The 20,494-nt window shown below is 38.9% G+C and overlaps 1 protein-coding gene and 1 non-coding gene across 6 annotated transcripts in view; both read right to left on the reverse strand.

The window, feature by feature from the left end:
- Positions 1–20,494, reverse strand: part of CKAP5 (cytoskeleton associated protein 5) — a 55,058-nt gene that overhangs the window by 3,206 nt on the left and 31,358 nt on the right. For 4 of the 5 annotated variants that reach the window (XM_030003610.2, XM_030003651.1, XM_030003631.2 and 1 more), the window contains exons 23-44: positions 20,008–20,121; positions 17,999–18,127; positions 17,163–17,357; positions 16,376–16,511; positions 15,491–15,579; positions 14,136–14,261; positions 13,289–13,438; positions 12,695–12,898; positions 11,288–11,423; positions 10,272–10,465; positions 8,255–8,427; positions 8,016–8,039; positions 6,946–7,119; positions 6,381–6,501; positions 5,537–5,716; positions 4,879–5,066; positions 4,447–4,522; positions 3,456–3,644; positions 3,205–3,342; positions 2,589–2,672; positions 2,336–2,495; positions 428–582 (exon numbers count right to left, since the gene is read on the reverse strand). In XM_030003610.2, the coding sequence (XP_029859470.1) occupies positions 428–582; positions 2,336–2,495; positions 2,589–2,672; positions 3,205–3,342; positions 3,456–3,644; positions 4,447–4,522; positions 4,879–5,066; positions 5,537–5,716; positions 6,381–6,501; positions 6,946–7,119; positions 8,016–8,039; positions 8,255–8,427; positions 10,272–10,465; positions 11,288–11,423; positions 12,695–12,898; positions 13,289–13,438; positions 14,136–14,261; positions 15,491–15,579; positions 16,376–16,511; positions 17,163–17,357; positions 17,999–18,127; positions 20,008–20,121 (3,135 nt within the window). The remainder of the gene's footprint in view (positions 1–427; positions 583–2,335; positions 2,496–2,588; positions 2,673–3,204; positions 3,343–3,455; positions 3,645–4,446; positions 4,523–4,878; positions 5,067–5,536; positions 5,717–6,380; positions 6,502–6,945; positions 7,120–8,015; positions 8,040–8,254; positions 8,428–10,271; positions 10,466–11,287; positions 11,424–12,694; positions 12,899–13,288; positions 13,439–14,135; positions 14,262–15,490; positions 15,580–16,375; positions 16,512–17,162; positions 17,358–17,998; positions 18,128–20,007; positions 20,122–20,494) is intronic. The other variant, XM_030003661.2, reaches the window with a different exon arrangement.
- Positions 6,221–6,331, reverse strand: LOC115338711. The gene has a single exon (XR_003922520.1). It is a non-coding gene; the product is annotated as a small nucleolar RNA SNORD67 (small nucleolar RNA).

Consider the following 20,494-nt stretch of genomic DNA (forward strand, 5'->3'; position numbering starts at 1 on the left):
TCAAAGTCTTCATTCAGCTTTTATGGTTGTTTCAGAGCAGAAAGATCTAGAATTTCCACATCATTCAACTCAGAGATCAATATATGTTAACCTTTAGAGAACAGCAGTTATTTGAACCTTTCTGAGACTCTACTGCATGGCAAGGGAAGATACCAAACTATAAGGCTGTAGAAACAACTGCATATACACCAGTGCTGCAAAGAGTGGACTGAAACATAAGGCTCCTTGGCCAAGTAATGAGTTTAAAGCCATTTATACTAGGCATGGTGACATGCAGTGAATAGCTAGGACATGCAGTATAATGAAAGATCACCAATTCTGATTGGAATATGCCTTTGGTACAGGAAAACCAGTCATTTGAATTCTTAAAAAAAGTGCAAATGAAGTGCCTCCCCTGGGGATTTACAAGTGTTGTCAAGTACCATACCTTTGCATTGTCAAGGCCACAACGCTGCCTGAGGATTTTTAATCTTTCCAAGTAAACTGAAGGCCCCACTTCCTCCCCATTTGTGTTTCCTATAGATGAAGATACAGTGTGGGTAGAAGCAGGAACACATGTTCCTTCCATCTGAGGAGAAATTCCTGGAGGATGAGGGGAAGCAGGGAGAGAAAAAAAAAAAAAAAAGACTGAAAACATCAAACAAGCGTGACTGTCTTGGTCAGTTCCTTGAAATAAGATGCAATGGATAAAGAATCAACCAACTTATAAACTACCAAGCTGTTTGCATTTGCTAGTATAGGCATATCAGCCCTTTCATTTCCTTGCAAGAGTGACAACCGAAAACCAAGAAAAGAAATTGAGATGTTTAAGAAGTGGCAGCAGAGCAGCTCCAGAAGTAGCGCTGAGGCTGACAGCTGAAGACAACAGTGTGGGGAGAGGAAGATGCTGATGTGGATCAGCAGTAACCATGATGTCCAACAGAGAGAACTCAGCAATTGGCAGGATGGGAAATATTTGGAGTCTTCTGTCTTTTTCTAAGTTTAGTAGTACTTCTGGGCAGACCTCACCACTGATTCTAACTCCTTTTTACCTCTTGTTCAGGTAACTTAAAGCTGCTGCTTCTTCCAGTTCAATCTGAAATAGTGATTTCTATCATTTTACCATTATCATTTTCAATCATTATCATGATTTCTATCAAGGCATGTAGCAAGGTTTTTAAAGCTTCCCTACCAAAAGACTAGGAAAAGATTTTACATTAGGAAAAAACCTTTCTATTCTGAAATTAATGGCAAGTTCTAAGACTTAGTGTGGACAGAGATTTGTTATCAGTTGTTTACTGCAAGGGTATTTAAAATAGGTAAAAGGAGAATTAAGGTTAAACATTTATACTTTAGTCTAAATAAAGCACAGTTGCAAGATGGAACAATATCCTTTATTGTATCAAACTATTACAGTTAAGGAGGAAAAAAAAAAAAGACAAAATTGGGGCACTTAAATTCTGTTTTGAAATCTCTAACTGTTGAACTAACATTTCTTGGTTGTACAGACTTTTAGGATGAAAGGTAGAATTTTCTGTCCTATCTAGTCAGACAGATTTAGGAGGTTCTGAAAGAAACTTACATAATTTTCCTTAAGTAATTTACAATACAGGGATAGGAGAAGGAACAGTAGTAGGAGAAACGGCTAAAGTTTCACAGGACACTGTGCAATGTGAAAGATATTAAAGTTAAAGCTAGTTTTGCCAGACTGGGTATCAGTTTTTACTGTCAGCTAATAATTTGCTACATTCCCTCCCTAATATTGCATTAAATACTAATTTGTGCTTATCTGCAATGGAAAGACTCACTAACAAACTAAGTGTTTTATAGTAATTTATCTAATTAAAAGCTAATTTACTGGAAAGGGGTCAAAGACTACTATAGAAACTGTTCAACTTATTTAAAATAAGCTTTTTGATTCCACAGTAAACAACACTATCAAAAAACCTCCTGTACCATTTTAGTAACCAAAAGGTAAAAGGAGAACCTGAAAGCTGCTGCTGTTATTAACTAGCTGTATACTTTGCAGAAACAATTCTTGATAGCAGACACATGAAGCATAAGCTAATGTTCAACCCAGACTACAGGATATGAATTAGAACCAGTTGTTTACCAAGCCTTTCAAATGTTTTCTATGTTTAGTGTGACAATGGTTATAACCTCTTTTTTTGTAAGCAAAGACTGCATAATCCCTGCAAATGGTGCCTCATGAAGCGACACAGGTGCCAAGAAAATACGTGACTCACTTTGGAAATCCATAAACCTCTGCAAATATTAGTTTCTACCAGGGGACATGTAACTGCTCTCCCTATATCTCTGCATCCCATAAATCAATCAGTTTTGCTATATTATGTACCTGTAGAAGCAGCAATACGTCCTTTCCCCTCCCGTTCTGTTTCTATCAGCCGAAGGCCTCTTTCCACATAGCTCTGGAAGAACTGAGAGGAGTTTTTCAGGAAGGGCTCAATGTCTGCATCAGAATATTTCTTTTTGTATTCATACAGCTCTGCCAGACCCTGGGAGGGAAGAGTTCCTGAGCATTACCACAACTGCTGCATACAACGTTCTAATGTCTCATGCCCTCTTCCTTGCAGGAAGGGAGCACTTACCTCCTTAGTGTTCTCCTTGGAGCCAATCTTCTTAAATATTTCTGCCAAAATATCGTTAACTTTGGCCTTCGAAGCCTTTTCCTCCTAAATAAATAAATAAAAGGAGACTTCTAAAACAAAGCGAATAAACACAAAGGGAAGTTAAACAAATCCACAGTGCCCTCACACCTGCTAGCTGGATACAGAGCTTCCAAGATGAAGAAAACCTTGAAGCATTTAGGGTTTTATATAGCCACTGTTTATATAGAATGAGTAAGGACATCAAACTGTAGGACTCTTTTGAAGCCACCAGTGTTTAAAACTTGTTTTCAGTATAGTTAACTTTTAGTAGATCAAATGCAGTATCAGGCAGCATAAAACCTATGCTGCACACCTGAATGTCCTGGAGAGCACTTCATCCTGGGATATGCACAGAATATTCAGGTAATAACAGAAACACACTGCAAGTTCCCAAAACAGCCATAAATAAAAGCGAAACTAGAAAAGTATTTCCAACAGTAGTTGCATGTTGGAAAGGCAATTGCTACTTCATATTCCACAACCACAAAATTAAGCTTGTTTCTTAAATAAATTGCCTTACATTCCCTCTCCCTACCAACAGATTTACATTACTTACTGTGCGAGAAGCTCCTTTTTCTGTATCCTTATCAGCTTTGCTTCCAGTCTGGTCCATGGAGTGTTTCATTACTCTACACAGGTGAGCCTCCAGCTCAGACTCATTTTTGTTGTCTATCATTGTTAAATGATCTAAGATCTAAAAGGAGAAAAAAGGGAATAAAATTTTAAAAAAAAGGAAAAAAGAAGGAAAAGCTTTAGAGACTGCATGAACATCCAATTCAAAAGTACATGACTAGTGACTGCTCTGACCTTGGGCCCTTTCAGCTTGCACAGGGTGTGAAGCAGAGTCTTCAGTGTCCTTATAGGAAACTCACTCTTACATTGCTTCAGTTTCTCTTTGGGAAAGACCTTCATGAAAATGTGGATATCCAGTAGAATTCGATCCAGATTGATGCTATTAATGGTTTCCGGAAGAAGACGCACCATCCTCCACAGACACTGGAACAAGAGGCTGACTTAAAGCAAGACAACTCAAGGGAGAAGCATTTAATTATATAAGGAGAGATTATACAAAACTATCATTGAGCCATTTCACTCTGCTACCACAGACATGCACCGTGTCTGTCTGCTCAAGCTATATTTGCACTAGTACATACTTTCTCTTTTTAACTAGCTGTACTGTATCCAGATCCTTCTTTAGAGCTGATGCATAAAAGTAGTGCTGACTTCTCTACCAGTAACAGGAGACTGAATGCTTTGTGTGAAGAAATTTCAGCAGATAATGCATATATGCTGTGTACACCCCCGCACAGCACAAGTTCTTTAGGTTTAACCTCATTAAGAACACCTAAGTTGTCTTTAAATCATGCCAGTTACGAAAGGGCATTCTATTATAAAAAAAGATCACACCCATGCTTTAAATGCAGACATTTGCATGTTCACTCTGCCTATCCTTAGAGATGACAAAATACAAGCCAGCTCCAGCCTGGGACTGTTTGAATCCATAGTACAGTGCTGTGCCTAAGTAAATAAGCCCAGCAGGTGACTACACACCTCTGTATGGAGTTTGTATGGGTATACATAAGCTTCTGTAAACTACTAGCAGGTGTTAAGCTCCCTCCTGGCATACAGGAAGTCACTATATGTAACATCTAATTATAAGATTGTAATTATAAGAGTTATAAGAAATATTTCAAGTTATGGTCACCAATTTTTTTTTTTTTTTTTAAATATATCTGTTTTTTCAGCTAAGTTGATTCAGATAAACCAAGTAAGTTCAAAACCTCTACTACAGGCTCACCTTCATGACAAGTTCTGAAAACTTAGGAGAGCTGGCTGTTGCTAGCAGACTGTCTTGGAGCAAAACAAGCAGAGCACTGGAAGGAATAAATTTATAACAGTTACACAGGAAAAGTGCTACACACAAAAAAAGATGCCAGCTCCCCACAGAATATCACACCAGAGACTGGGGTTAGTCCAGCAGTTTACGTCATGTTGTGTAACAGCTCTTTCTTTCTTTCCAGTATGTTACAAGAGTTTAAGAGGCAGTCTGAACTACAAAGCATACAGAATCATACTAAGCTGGTTTGTTTAGCCTGCCTCTAGCTGTGCAGATTGAATGATTCCACAGACATCATTCTTTGCTCATAGAATGACTAACAAACTCAGCCATTCAACAAACACACAAGAATGGGTGAAGAGAGGCAGTAATTGTGCAATTTTCATTATATACCTCAAGATGTTGGTCTGGTCAGACTTTTCCAGAACTTTCACTACCAAGAGGTTGACTGATCGGATGACCTGCTCACCGTCTTCAACGTCTTCAACCCGAGAATCCAGCATTAATGTAATAAGACCATGCATTAGGTCCTTCAGCACGCCAGTGGAGGCCTCTCGAGCCAGGCTCTCTATCTGAAATAGCTACAAATCAAAGACAATATTAGAAGTTTTCCCTGCATGCAATGCTTTAATATAGGCATTTTTCTAGACTACACTGTCAAACCATTTGACATCCCCCCCCCATCTCCCCCAACATTAAACAATAAAAATGCAACTAGGAAGAAAGTTATTTCTACTGAGTGACTTCTGAAAATACTTAGGCCACCAACTAAGCACTCAAAAGGTAAGCAGTATTAAAACAGAACTTTATAAAAGTGTTAGAGTGGCTGTATTCTGTAGAAGCAACAAACAGACCTTCTTCCCTTCCCCAGTTTCTCATTCCCCACTCCCTCTCAAAAAGGTACATTGGCAAGCAGACAATTAGCAACAAACCTTCATACATAAGATTCGATAGTAAGCTAACCTAGCTACAGGACAAACATTCCATTCTCCTGCAACTTCTGCACAGAAATTATTTGCTTTTTGCCTTAACTTTTAGGTCAAAGCCTTACCGAGATCATGCTCCCAATAATACAGCTGTAAAGTTTGACTATCTCATCTTTGTCTAGCTTCTCATCTGCCATGTGCGTATTGTAGATTAGCCGAAGCTGCATAAATGTAGCTATTAGGAATTGGTCAATGTGGCCAGACATAGCTTCTGCTTTGTCTTCCTGTCTGAGAACTTCATCAATCTAAGGTTTAAAACCAAAACACCCAAGTCAACATAATGCAAACAGTGTGAAATAACTACAATTTAAAAACTTTAATATAGGAAAGGTCTTGCCCTGGCCAATTCATTTGCCAAGACACTTGTATTCTAAGCTTTTGCCTGAAATCAGTAGCCTATTGCTAATCCCAATACAACCAATTATTTTAGAGAACTGCAATCCTATCCTGTACACAAGTGAAAACATGAAATGCTGCATTATGGATTCTGGAACTAACAGCTTTATGAAATCTTCTGGATAAAATACTTCTAAGTAGTTAAGTCACCCTAGAAACATGTAAAAGCTATGAGGCAAGACAACTCTTTTGCTGAGGATCTGTAAAACAATTTACATTTAAAAGTTAAGTCTCACTGGCTTTTTCAAACTTATAGCACAGATACTTGACAAAAACAGATGCTCTTTTTTTTTCTTAGTGATTCTGTGTTAGGAGTCTATTCTACATCATCCAACTGGAATTTCTATTGCTAAAGCGAGTCAGATGGCCCCTGTGCACTTAGTTTTGTCATCAGGGAGATTCTGAGCAGAGTCCATGTCACCTGACATGATTGCTCCACCACAGTGCAACTCATCACCCTCGCAGAAAAATAGTTCAGTACAGTGTGATTAGTTGCTACCTTAATTCACTTACCTGTGCCAGAGCCTGGATGCTTGTATTTATATCACCACTGGCTACTTGGGAAATGACAAAGTTGATAGTAGAAGCTGTGTTACTGTGCATGTCATCAAAGTGTGGGGATACAGCACGGATTCTGAACAGTTGAAGAAAATAGGATTCATTACTCTTTGGAGAGATAGCTCTAATTTACACTGAACTGCTATATTTCATTGACCATTTAGAGACAAGGGAAAAGGACTTAATTCTTCACAGAGGATACCCAAGGAAGGAATCATTCCTTTTAACATATCTATTGCACTACTTTTAAAGACACTGACTGATGATGCACTTACAAACTCAAGAGACTTTTACTATAAAAACACATAAGCAGAACTCAGGTTTTTAATTAGAAATAACTGCTCTCAGATTCCAGAACAGTACAACAGACTGTCACTTTGACAACTCTCTTCAAATTAGCTGACGCTACTTTCTTGTGTAAACAAGTCTGAATGTAGAAACTAGCACTGTCAATTCAGCTTCTCAAAATAGTTTTTAAGTAGCCCTACTGGTTTTACTTAGGAGTTAAGACTAGACTCACTTGGGCTCAGGAATCAAGACTGGCTCAAAGATGTCATCTAGTTTGTGCTGTACAAGTGCTGGCATCTCACATCTGACAGTACCATTGTCATTTTCAATTTCATCAAGATCCAGCTGAAATTCCCGTGGAACTGTATGTGTTGTCTCAGAGTGACTGCCCATGTTGCGATTTTGGCTATAGAAACCAGGAGAGAAATGCTTATTATATATACACAAGAGGCAAGAGTACTAGCACTAGCATCCACTGGTAGCCCTAAAGCTCTCATAACAGAATAGCACAGATTTTGAAGTTCTGATTTTATTCAAGCCCCATAATAACCCCCTTTGCATTTCCCCTAGCCATTAGTAAAACAAGCTTTTGTAGGCCAGAGGAGCAGCTGCTAGTGACTTGCCTTCCTCGTTTCTCTTATAACCCACCACAAGACCCTCTGCATCTATGATAGGTATGCACTGGTTCATTTTGAGAGATATTCTAGCACAGTTTAAAGTAGTATTAATGGAATACAGTGTTAGTGAGCAGGCTGCTGCTTTTTTTTTTTTTTTTTTTAAATGATGGATAGGATGCATACATACATAGCAACCTTGCAAACTCATCTGAACCTAGGACTCCTAGCACCCCACATGACTTGTACTGCATATCAGATTTTTCAAGGAAATGTTCTAATACGTAGTTCTCAACAGGGACTTTTATTCCAAGATAATGAGCAAGGGGGTACTGTTGCTCCAGGCTCTACAATCCACACACACTCATCCAGTTCTGCGCTGTATGTCTGCCCTAACAAGTTAAGAACAGGGTCCAATCAACACCAAGTTTAGTGTAACACATAGGAAGGTCACCCAATATTTTTAACAGCTGCTTAACGTGGAAGGGCCATGTCTGCCTGCAGTTTGATCTACAGTCACCTTGGCAGAAACCTGTATTTTTGGTTTCTTTCTTTTCTTTAAGTCAGAGACCTGTAAATAACCTAGAATTTGCCATGGTAAACCTGTCACCCTCAGGAAGGGATGACTAGGGTAGAAATTGAAAGATGCAAGAGCCTTGCTACCAAGGAGTTAGTGGGCAGTACTTACATCCTATAAGTGCGATACATAATTCTGTCCATGGAGAAGCAGTGAAAAAAGGCACAAGACCATTTAGAAAGATTTCAAGACAGACAAGACAAAAAAAGTTTCAGACATATTGTTTTATATTATTTGGCCAATTTTCACAACATGCAAAGATGATGATACAAGAACTAAAATAACATTGCCAGACATGATATTAGCACATACACTATGCAGGCTACAGACCATAATTTATCATTACATACTTGAGTTTGGAGGACATGTCCTCAGCTGGTCCTTTCCGCAGCATGCTAGCATTAGCGCTGATGTTTTGAGTACGCTGAGGTTTCTCCTCTGCCTGTCTCACTGGAGCAGCAGACGGTCTCTTGGCTGACCGTTTTATTCTTTCCTCCAGCATGCTCATGTCTTTCTCGGAAAGCTATAACACACAACGCTTTCATTCAATTTGAGTTGTATGGATTTTAGAAATCTTGGTCACCTACAGGAGGTATGCCACTTATTATTGAGGACTGAAGTTCTCCAATACCAAGGGTATGAACTGTCAATACTACCATCCATCAGCAATCCAATAGGGCCACTCTGGACTGCCAGGTGCTACTTCAGGAGCTAATTAACCCACACTGACAAGCTGTAATACTGAATACAGCTATTTCTAGCCCACATAATATCCAAGAAACAAGCCACCTTGAACTCAAACTATGGTACTACCATGTGTTTCTAATTGTTGCTTGTGTTGCTGCAAAAAAACCAACCAAACAAAAAATCCTCACCCACCTTCCTACAGCCCCTATTAGGAACCCAGGCAATGCTTTAACACTATGGACCCTACCACAGAAGCCAGAGTCCTTCTAACAGTTGACCTGTTCAATGTACTCTTAATTCACCCTGAACACAAGGTAAACCAACTGAACACTCCAACTCATGCAGTGAAAAGAATCATATTTATCTGCTTACCTACAGGGCCAAAGGTTACCAATGACTACATTTGAACAAAAGTAGCCATGACAATTTTGTGGGAAGTACTCTCCAGCATCCCTATGAGTTGGAAACCTTCCTGAAAAGCCATACATTTTGGGACTAGATGGACCATACTGAAGCTCAAAAAGCCATGGTTAGAAGGGATTGAATTAGTCAAGGTGCTACAGTTCTTTTCTTAACCTTGAAAATCCAAAAGCAAATGGACTATGCAACACTGAGAAGGCAGCAGATTGCACTCTGAACAATAGTTAAAATAAGATGGGAATCTAAAATGTTAATGAAAATGCAACACTAATTTTCATGTAAATGGTTACCAGAGAAAATAAGTCACGTGAAATTTCAACATTTCAGGAAATTGGAAAAACAAAAAGGGGGTGGGGGGGAAGGCAGCCTTGCTTTCCTGTTCATCATACTCCATAAAACATCCATCCAATAGCTTGTATGCACTATGGCATATAACAGAATGCAAAAAATTTGTACAGGCATTAACATATCTATCATATTGTAATCAGTTTAAGTGCTGCTAGAAACATTACCAGGACCACAAAAATCAGAGAACAGAACAGGAAAAAAATGGTCTAACAGCTCTTGATTCAGGTTAGAATTCAGTACACTTAATCTGTTATGCACAGTAATTGTAGACAACACAGTGACCTTGCTTTCCACTGCTGGAGACTGAAAAGTGGGTTTTGCCACCTTTAACTTTCACTGCACTTTAGATGAAATGGCTAAGTATGATTTCCAGAGAACAAAACAGCAGCAATACAAAGCAACACAGTACTGACACAGACCTTAAACACTGGAGCACAGTAAGATAAAGCAAACTAAACTTACCAGACTTAACTACAAAGCAGTTAGTGGAAACAGGCATAAAAAAAAAAAGCTGAGTACTTGATGAAGCCCCAACAACTAGCCTTTTTTGACCAAGTTATCCAAATACAATTCTAAGTCACAAGTGTTACCTATACAGTTGACTATAAAGTTACTCTTTATAAACAATTTAATTCCCATGAAAGTCAGTGTTTTGCTCATTTTTTCCAATTTAGTTTTTCATTCATGAACACCCAGGTTATATATCCCACAATGAGGAATTAACTAACAATTAACTTTCAGTGGATCGATGGTGTTGCAAGTTATTTTCAACATTACAAAATGCTCTTGACGCCAACAGCAAGATATACCACAACCAATCACAAGCAAAACAGTGCTAAACCCTACAAAAGCATAAGGATTTGAAAAAAAAAAAAGTTAAAAAAAAAAAATCTTATTTCCAGTTACACTCACATTTCCAATCAGCTTGAACACTTGGTCGCCATGAACATTATAGACAGTCACAATGGTGTTCAGTGCAGCATTGCGCACAGTGTTGTCCCGATCACCAATATGAGTTGCCATCTCTTTTAAGGCTTTCCCTGGAGTTGGCTGGCATACATTCATGCCATATGATTCAACCAGACATCCAAGCTCTTCCAGGCATTCTAAAGGAAGAAAATGACACGTGCACATTCAAGTTCAAAGCTGCTGGGAAGAGAGCCCTCCCGACTTCTGTGTTGCTTGCACAACTTGAACATTCACTGTAGAGAAGTGTCAGTCACGGTGCTGATGATAGATATACTCCAGGTGATTTATGGGATGAATAGTAAACTAATGGTTCAGACTACTTCACACAGATAGTATCTAAAAGCTGTCAGTCATCCCTATACCCTTCAAATATTTCCCATTACCCTATATGAGCAATGTTGCAGTTAATGTCACATCTAGGTGGTTTAGACAATTGTGAGCTTGCAATGCTATATATCATGTATATAGTTTAACTTCCTGGTTATATCATGATAAGACATTTTCAAAGTGACTAGGGAGTTGTTTGAACTACAAACACCATACCACAAATAATTTCTATAATAAAGTTGAAACAGATGTACAGCGTAGAGACATTTCTTTCCAAAGTCTTAATCAGATTAACTGATTCCCTTAGTCAGTTGGACAATAGTACTGTCACTGTTCTCCCCAGTACTATTTCACTAAGACAACAAGCCCACTCAAGGGAGACTCAATCTTAATGCTGATAGCAATTTAACAGATTGCTCATCTTTGGAAGGTACAAAGACACCAAAAATAAAAAGCAAGATGATACTACTCTAAAATTCAATCCTTTAAACAATTACTAGCATTTGCATAAAATTCTACAAAGACGCAAATTTCATATTCCACCAAACATTATTATGCTGGGTTTTTCAAGATGCAAAACAAAGCAATTTCAAGTACTTTGCAATTGCCCAGTTCATCATGCCATTTCCCACCTGCACGCTGTTTTGAGTTTTTGGATTTTGTACCCTCCATGATGAAAGTGAACATCTTGCTGGCTGGATAGATGAGACACATCCTGTTCAGAATGGCACGTACATCCTTGCGGATGACATCTTTCGGTTCTCCTACCTAGTGGAAAAGTCAAAAAAAAAAAAAAAAGAGGGGAAGAAATACAGAGTATTTTAAACAGTCTCATGTTACTGTCAATTAGTCTAAATAATGTTAGGAAACCCAGAATTATTCTCAATGCAAAAACCCTTTTTGGTAAATGCCTTCTAAAGGCAAATATGCAATATAGAATCATAGAATTGTTTAGGTTGGAAAAGACCTTTAAGATCATCAAGTCCAACCATTAACCTAGCACTGCCAAGTCCACCACTAAACCACCCTATCCCTAAGTGCCACATCTACACTTCTTTTAAATACCTCAGGGATGGTGACTCAACCACTTCCCTGGGCAGCCTGTTCCAATGCTTGACAAACCTTTCGGTAAAGAAATTTTTCCCAATACCCAATATAAACCTCCACTGGCACAACTTGAGGCCATTTCCTCTTGTCCTGTCATTTGTTATTTGGGAGACTGACACCCACCTTGCTATAACCTCCTTTCAGGTAGTTGTAGAGAGCAATAGGGTCTCCCCTCAGCCTCCTTTTCTCCAGACTAAACAACCCCCAGTCCCCTCAGCCGCCCCTCACAAGGCTTGTTCTCTAGACCCTTCACCAGCTTCGTTGCCCTTCTTTGGACACGCTCCAGCACCTCAGCATCTTTTTGTAGCGAGGGGCCCAAAACTGAACACGGTAGTTGAGGCGTGGCCTCACCAGTGCCAAGTACAGGGGGACGATCACCTGCCTAGTCCTGCTGGCCACACTATTTCTGATACAAGCCAGGATGCCGTTGGCTACCTTGGCAACCTGCGCACACTGCTAGCTCACATTTAGCCGGCTGTTGACCAACACCCCCAGGTCTTTTCCTGCCGGGCAGCTTTCCAGCCACTCTTCCCACGCCTGTAGCGTTGCATGGAGTTGTTGCGACCGAAGTGCAGGACCCAGCACTTGGCCTTGTTGAACCTCATACGACTGGCCCTGGCCCATCGATCCAGCCTGTCCAGATCCCTCTGTAGAGCCTTCCTACCCTCAAGCAGATAACACTCCTGCCCAGCTTGGTGTTGTCTGCAAACTTGCTGAGAGTGCACTCGATCCCCTCATCCAGATCATTGATAAAGATATTAAACAGAACTGGCCTCAATACTGAGCCCTGGGGAACACCACTTGTGACCAGCCGCCAACTCAATTTAACACTATTCACAATATATTTGGAATGAACATATTACAGTATTTGATGGTATCCTGCCATATTCCTCATGAAAAATAAAGGTTAGTTTCTGTACAATGAACTGTACCTTTAGGATAAGATATGGGATGAAAGAGGATGCTTCATTTTCAGTAAGATGATACTCTTCTTGACTCAGCAAATTGAAAAGCAATTTAAGGTATTCAAGTGCTTTCATCAAAACACTTGTGTTGGTATCAAAGAACCGCAGGGTAAGCCATTTTAAGATCAGATCCAGGCAGCTGATGACTCCATCTTTTTCACTTTCCAAGTGCTTGAAGGAGAGAAAAAAAAATTTGGTCAAAACGAAACACTCTGTTCAAGAAAAGAACAGAGAATACAGAAAAGCTATGCCTGATAAGACGGTCTACATTTATTGGTTGATTCCTAGAATCATAAGTACTCACTTTTAACTTACACAGCTTTCTGGAATTCTAAGAGAAGGCTCCAGTGAGGAAATTTTCCCTTCTCCCAAGAAACAATATTAATACCAACTTCGTTATTCCTCTGAAAATTATTTTTATGTACGTTAAGGTTTCAGCTTCACAGAACAATGGCCCCTGGGTCCTCAGAGAATTCCAATTTGATGTTAATTCAAGCAGAATCTTTCATAGCAGAGAATAATTCTACACAACATCATCTACTACCACAGATGCAAACTCACCTCAATCATAACAGCCAGTGCTTTGTTGTGGTGCTGAAAGTCTGCATGAAACATCTCATCCTGTAGCCATTTGGCCACACAACTGGACATCTGAGTTTTTAGCTGCTCAATATACTCATCACGGGGAGTAGTGAAATTCCACTTTAACACCTGTAAAAGGCAGCATTTGCAACTCAAGGCAAGCAATACCTTTTCTTCCTGAAAGAACCTGCAAATTGCATTCTTTTCAATTCTGCTTTAGAATCTGTTTTTAAAGTCTTCTCATTATCAACAACAACAACAAAAAAAAATCAGTGGTGTTTGCTCACCTTGGCTTCCATGAAAAATCTTCTCTATGTGGAGTGGTTATCTTTAGGCCATTATCTTAATTATCACTTAAAGTGGTTGTTTTTAAGCTATAGATAGGCCTATTTACTAGCAAGTTACAAATAACACGCGTGTTTTAGGTAACAGAATTTCCCTACAAAAGACAAGCTTGATAAGTGAGGCTGTTCAAAGTAAGTATATTAAAGCATATATCCTAGAACTCTGAAATTAGTCAATTGTTTTCAGGTAAAAACTTGATGATACATCACAACTGAAGACCACCTCTTAGAAGTTATAAAAAGGCCTTTAGTTTTTATAAGAGTGTATAAATGAACAAAATTTGAAAATCAGAACAGAAACACTACAACAAACCAGATATTGGCCTGAGAAGGTCAACTGAAAAACTAGATAATCAATTTAAGGGATGGACAGAGACTATCACTTTCATACCACAGCATGTTTAATTCTACATTAAAAACCAAAAGGATGCATTAAAATTACACTCCTTCAACACTTGTGAATACATTCAGATTTTTCTCACCTTCAGACCTTTCTCATCTTTCATTCTCTGTTCTTTCCCATTTGGGACTATGATAAAAATAGGACCTGATTTATCATCATCTTCTTTCAGATTAGGCTTGCTTAGCACTTTCTTCCCCTGTACACCCTGAAAAAAGCAAGGTATTAATAGGCAACACAGGACTGAGGCATACGTAAGTCTTATCAATTGCAAGCGTTAGATACCAGCCAACCTCATGCTGCCTATGTGTACAAGAGCCAGAGAGAAGCTGGAAGAATAATGTTGATTAGAATTTTAGAAGTATGTGCCCTGCTGCTGTGGAAGCAATACCCATGACAGTGTGCACAGTACCCTGTGAAATATGACACATCACTCTCAACCAGTGTGCTAGTCATCCACACGCATCCCTAAAACCCAATGGGGTACCTGTTTGATAGATTTGCTCTTTGTCAGACTTGTACTGCCTTTGCTGAGGCTTGTATTAGCTTTGGACAGGCTGGTATTGCCCTTGGACACACTGCTATTAACATCTGACTGCTGTAAATAAGCCACAGAAAAGGCTTTGTTGTTACACAGCCATTTACTCTTAAGAGTTACCATTCCAAACCTTTTAATGTGTTCACAGCAAAGGCATCAACTCTAGCATCAGAGTTTTGACAGAAAAATACATCGACTTAGGCAAATCTACAACATCCTTCCAGGTTTGTTCCGTTCATTCCTGCCACGAATCTGAACCTACATCAAATGTTCTCATTACAACACTACTTTAGACAATGGAGGCAACGGGACTGTAGAACAATTTGGCTTTTTTTTAGTTATACACACATAGGACAAACTTTAAAGTTAATAGCAAAAAAACCTACTTTAACACAAAACAACAGAAAAGCCTAGCCACAAATTCAAATGTAATCAGTTGAGATTATTATTATGCATTTAAGCATCTTCCTTCCCTTTTTGCACTTGTGACTGAGAACATTTTACCCTTCATACAGTAAAGGAGAGATTAACTTCTTTTGATACATGGGTTCAAAATTACTGTTCAAAGTATAACATTGGAACTGCAATGGTAAGAATGAATTCTCAACAGCACAAAATTAAGAAGGTCAAGCAGATTTAGAACATAGACCGAGCTGCTCACAAGACTGCATTTTTGACAACACACACTTTAGTAAGTAAATAAGTAAAATAAATAAGACAAAAGTAGCAATTAAGCAAGCGATATGGGAAGACGTGCCATTTCAGAACTCATACAAGCATAAAGATTCCCAGAAAAAGCAGGCCCTAGCAAGGGCTATAGTCTTCTACCTATAATACATTAACAAACTACAGCTATTAACTTTATAGAACTGATTTTATACATAATGAAATCAACATACCTTAGCTTTAGAGGAGGTTCCTCCTGCTTTGGCTTTTTTTGGATCAGGCTTGGATTCCATGGTATTGGACCCTGAATCTTCAGCAAGTGCTGGAGAAACAATAGACCATTTCAAACTACCAACAAGCCCATTTTAGGTCAGCACAGTTTTCCATTCTTAGGACAGAAGAAAAACTGTTCATGGATAAAATATGCTTATCACACAGAGGTCTGAGGATTTTAGACCCATAAAATAAGTTCCTTAAATTCCATGTTAGCATACAAAGTTTTCATAATTAAGATCATAATATGTTAGCAAATTTGTCATTATAAAAACAATTTAAAAATGCACACATACATATACTGTGCAGGCTAATGTCTAGAGCTGTAGTTGCACCCAGTTTGAGCAGGCAAGCTAGCCCCAGCAGAGAGATAAGGCAGGGCTCCTTCTTCAAATCACTTGTCCCCTGATCCTGTTACCCTGTCTTATGCATCAGCACAAGCATTCTGGTAGCACCACAGTGAACTACACAGAAGAAATACTCCAGATAAAAATTAACGCAAAAACATTTTAAAAAAATGTTATGGTAAGATCAGATTAGTATTACAAAAACCCCCAAACAACCAACCCTCTAGCCCATGGGGTTTAGCTTGAATACCAAGCAGGTATTTTGAAAGAGCAGCTGACAGATGGTTGTGTGGAAAGGAAAAACCCTCCTACATTGGAAGCTGACTCAACTACAAGAGCAGAACTGCAGACAGAACTCAGTAGATTACACAGCTATTTGTGACCCTAACTATACTGAATTCCTCTCCTCCTGCTAAGTATGTTTCTTCCTCTGGCATGTCAAAAAGCTTCAAAACCCACCCTTTTCTCAGTCGTTTCCCAGAACGTAAGAGAAGTTACCTGATGCAGGTTGGAATTTGGCTGGAGCAGCTCCCCCTACCACTCTGGAAGATGCTTTAGCAGGAGGAGCTGGTTTGGCTGGCATGTTGGCTTTGGCTTTCTCAAGCATGGCCAGTACCTGGTCTTTGGAAGTTGGCTAGAGAACAGAAGTGGGGAGGAAAAGTGATAAATTCAGAAAGATTAGTGATACTGATTACTAATACATGCCACAGACAAGGAAAATGACAGTAGTTTGAAACAAGCTGTTCTCTGTTTAGCATCTTCCAGGATGCTTATCTTAAAACATCAGTGTTTTCAAGTATTTCTGTTCTGAGATAAAACACCTTTCCATTAAGTTTCTTCTGCAAGACCTATAGGAAACGTGAACCAGCAATCTCTTCTAGGTGAGCAATCCTATGACGTTAATGGAGTGCCCTAACAGTGATTAAGCTACTCAAGAGTCCATAAGACACACCAAATTGCTAGAAGCCATCTTAAAGCATGTGTTCAAAGGCATACAATTGGACAGTAACTGGTATGGAAGCTATCTGCAGGTAGATTTTTTCAGAAGGAAAGCAGGATGAATAAATGTCAAGCTCCTGAAGTTATGAACCTGTGGTAGCAGTAGACTCTGAGGTAGAGAAAGCTCTAACTCACAGTCTCCTCATACTATTTTCAGCCTCCCCTGAAAATATTCAATGCAGACAAGCTTACATGATGCAAGATAGCATGCCATGAGACTGTAAATGTGACTTGTTAATATCCACTCATTCAAGGTCACATTATCTAATCTCAGTGACAGAAATACCTTCAGCTTGCTGGTGGCTTTTGCCATCTTCTCAAACCCAAGATGCATCATAAAGAATGGCAGGGCATCCTGCGCCTTTTTACGCACATCCCCATTTCGATCTTCAAGGCAGGAGTACAGGTGAGGCACACACAAGAGTAGGTCAGAAGGAACAGAACGAAGGGTAGGCAACTTCTCAGCCAACCAACCAAGAAGCTGAAATAAAGTTTTATTTTAAAAGTTTTTGATTAAGTGCTCACAGTGCTCTGTCAGGCCACAAAAGCCTGAATAGTAGTCCTTCACATACCTCTATGTAAGCAGGAAAAACACGCCACCCCAACATTTGTTCAGAGAAATATTCTTAACCAACATCAATTTTCATGTCAGCGATTAAAAAATTTTTAAAAATTAAGTGCAGTATGTTAATACCCAGCTGTCTTAAAACTTGGGAGCCTGGTCTCTTAAGACTGCATGGGCTGTTTCTTCCTTTTGAAAGTAACATCAGAATTTCAGCTACACTTTATCAGTCTCAAATATATTAAATGCCTCCACTTCAGTTCTGGTCTTCATTACCATGTGGTTAATTTGAGGGAAAACACACTGCCTCTTAAAATGCTGATCAAAATAGACAAAAATTTCATTTTGGAGGCACTGAAATCTGAATGACACCTATCATCAGGAAGAAAGCTCATTATCAGCCTTTTGAGGTTTAACAATTCTATGTCAGTATGAAGACACAGCTACTTGTTTACTCATGTAATGGTAGCATTGTGTCATTTCAGTCTGCATAGATAAACACAGTCCATAGGCAAGTAAGGTTATTTTGATGAGACAGAATTTACTCAATAGAAGCCTACCTCTTGCCTTAGGAAAGGATTTTCTTTTTTGAGCTCCTCAGCCAGGTCTTCCCCTTCCAACCACTCTTTCATGCCAGTTTGTTCAGCCCAGGCATTCACAGTTGCTAGTGCAGCAGCACGAACATTATTCTGTAGCAAGAACAAGATTTAAGAATACTAATCCTAAAGAGAGGTCAGAAGATTACAACAGAAAAGGCAATAGATTTATCCTTCCCATGAAAACAAAAAGCTTCTACATCACAGGCTTTGAGATCTATTTTTCTTCATGGCTTGAGAAGTCTAAGATTCAGAAGACTTTAGTTTTAGTGATGGTATCAGCTGCAGGAATCACCAAATCTGACACTATACTTACCTACCATCATTTTTAAAACATAAGTTTAATAAAGACTTGGCACATTCATAAATCAAGGCAAGTGGGTTATGGAGCCTGTTATTAAGGCACTCTCATTTAGGACACACATGAGCAAAAGTCAAGTCAGGAACAGGGGAGTCTAACTCCTACCAATTTCCATTTTTAGTGTTTTTTTCCAAGCAAAATTTAGAACAGCACCCTTTTTTGAAGCAGCTATGTGAAGTCAGGAGGAGTCAGATGGAATACTTAACAACCATGGTTCTTCAAAATGTTATCAGTATAGACATGATTCCACACATATGACTCTCTCCTGTAGACTGAATTTCTAAAGCAAGCTGATAATGTAACAGACTCATTTAGCTTTAGTATGAATCAATTTTAAATGCAAAGGTAACATCCAGGCATGTGTCTAAACAAGGAGTGAGCATCCTTGCAAATAACTTGTCCCATCTTTAATCTCATTGAGGAAAAGAAACAAATCATGTGCTGCACATAAATAGATACTCATCAGCCTCTCTGACAAGGCCTTGGTTTCCATCACTCAAACTTAATTTGTCTTCACTCATGCTACAAGCTGTTGATTTTCCTCAACTATTCAGTGGGTCCACTATCAACATTTTGAAGTAGGGCCCAAAAAGGATCCTCCTCATCATCAAAAACTCTAGCAATCGGATAAACTATGTAAATCTACTGTAACAATGTTTGAATGAGTATACAAACCTCTGTCAGCATTACAGTGCTTACAAGTAACACTGGTATTATGCATTTTTGTAACAGTACAATTTAATCACAGTTGGCCTTATCCTTAAACCATGTTCCTGGAACTGAAGGGAGCTTGCTGTTTCCTCAAGATAATTGGTGAATAAAAGAAGAATCCAACTGAGTCATGTAAAATCTCAGTTGTTTAAGACTCTTAATGAGAAAGCAATTTCAACTAAGAGTTTTTATCTAGCCCTAGGACCAGTCCTAGTGCTTCCATTGCTTGGGACAGGTAGATCCAGTTTCTGCTCTTTTTCCTACTCACATTCAGAGTAGAGACATCCAAAGTATGCCACCACTTCTGGCATAAGACACTGGCATCTTCCCAAGCCTCCTTCCCCCATTGCTTCAAATAGCTCTTTCCCATGGTCCTAGCTTTGATTTTGACATAGCACCGTGACAAGCTCAACGCTGACATTATACAAGCTTCAGTGTCAATTGTGAGTGCCCTGTTTCTACCTACAGTTAAAAGGTCTCCTACACGGTGACACAAAGACAATAACGTACACTGGAATCCACACTGATATGCTAAAAATAACAGAAGTTCTACAAGCAACTTTACCAAGCAAACTTGATTGGAGTCTAACATAGTGTATTTTCAGCATTGCAAGTATCATAGGAGTCACCACATTTCATTTAAAAGCTGAATTATGACACTGACTGGGTTTATTTACAAGCAGAGGAATACACCTCAGGCAGAACATACATTCAGGCACACATTCATATTTGGATAGTAAGTTGTTATTTAGGCAAGAACCTTTCAAAAAAATTTGTAAGCTTCCAAAGAAGTTTTAACTACCATCCACCTCTCAAAAGCAAGTCCAAACAGCAATAGTTATTCTCAGGCACGGCTCATAGTGAACAGCAAAAAGGAAAGAGAACTTGATGAGTGTCCTACCTTACTGTCTCCTAGGACTGTAATGACAGGAATGCCCAAATTTTTCACATGCTGTTTGATATTGGGACCCATTGCCGTTGCTAGCTGCTGAAGGATGCTCAGTGTTTGTTGCACCTGCACATAAACAAAAAGGCTTTGAATAAAATACTGCCACAACCATGCGCACAAAACTCCAAGTCATATGGGGAAAAGTAACACTGCTGTACATCTAGGCTTTTACTTTAGAATGCCTGCTCAATGATATCTATTCCAGACTTCAAATTAATCACACAGATAAATATTATTTCTATATTCTGAGTAAACTAAAGTTCATCTAAAAATATTTTCAAAGAAGGGACACTTCACTTTTGTCACAAGTGGAGCAATTATCCAAACATTTTTTGTTGTTGGTTGGTTGTTTTCTTCAATTTGCTTGCATTACATTCAGAGTAGAGTAGATTTTCCATTTTTTGAAGGCCTTTATTTTTTAATACAAATACTTATAAAA

This window comes from Aquila chrysaetos, chromosome 2 (genome assembly GCF_900496995.4).
Source record: "Aquila chrysaetos chrysaetos chromosome 2, bAquChr1.4, whole genome shotgun sequence".
Taxonomy (NCBI): domain Eukaryota; kingdom Metazoa; phylum Chordata; class Aves; order Accipitriformes; family Accipitridae; genus Aquila; species Aquila chrysaetos.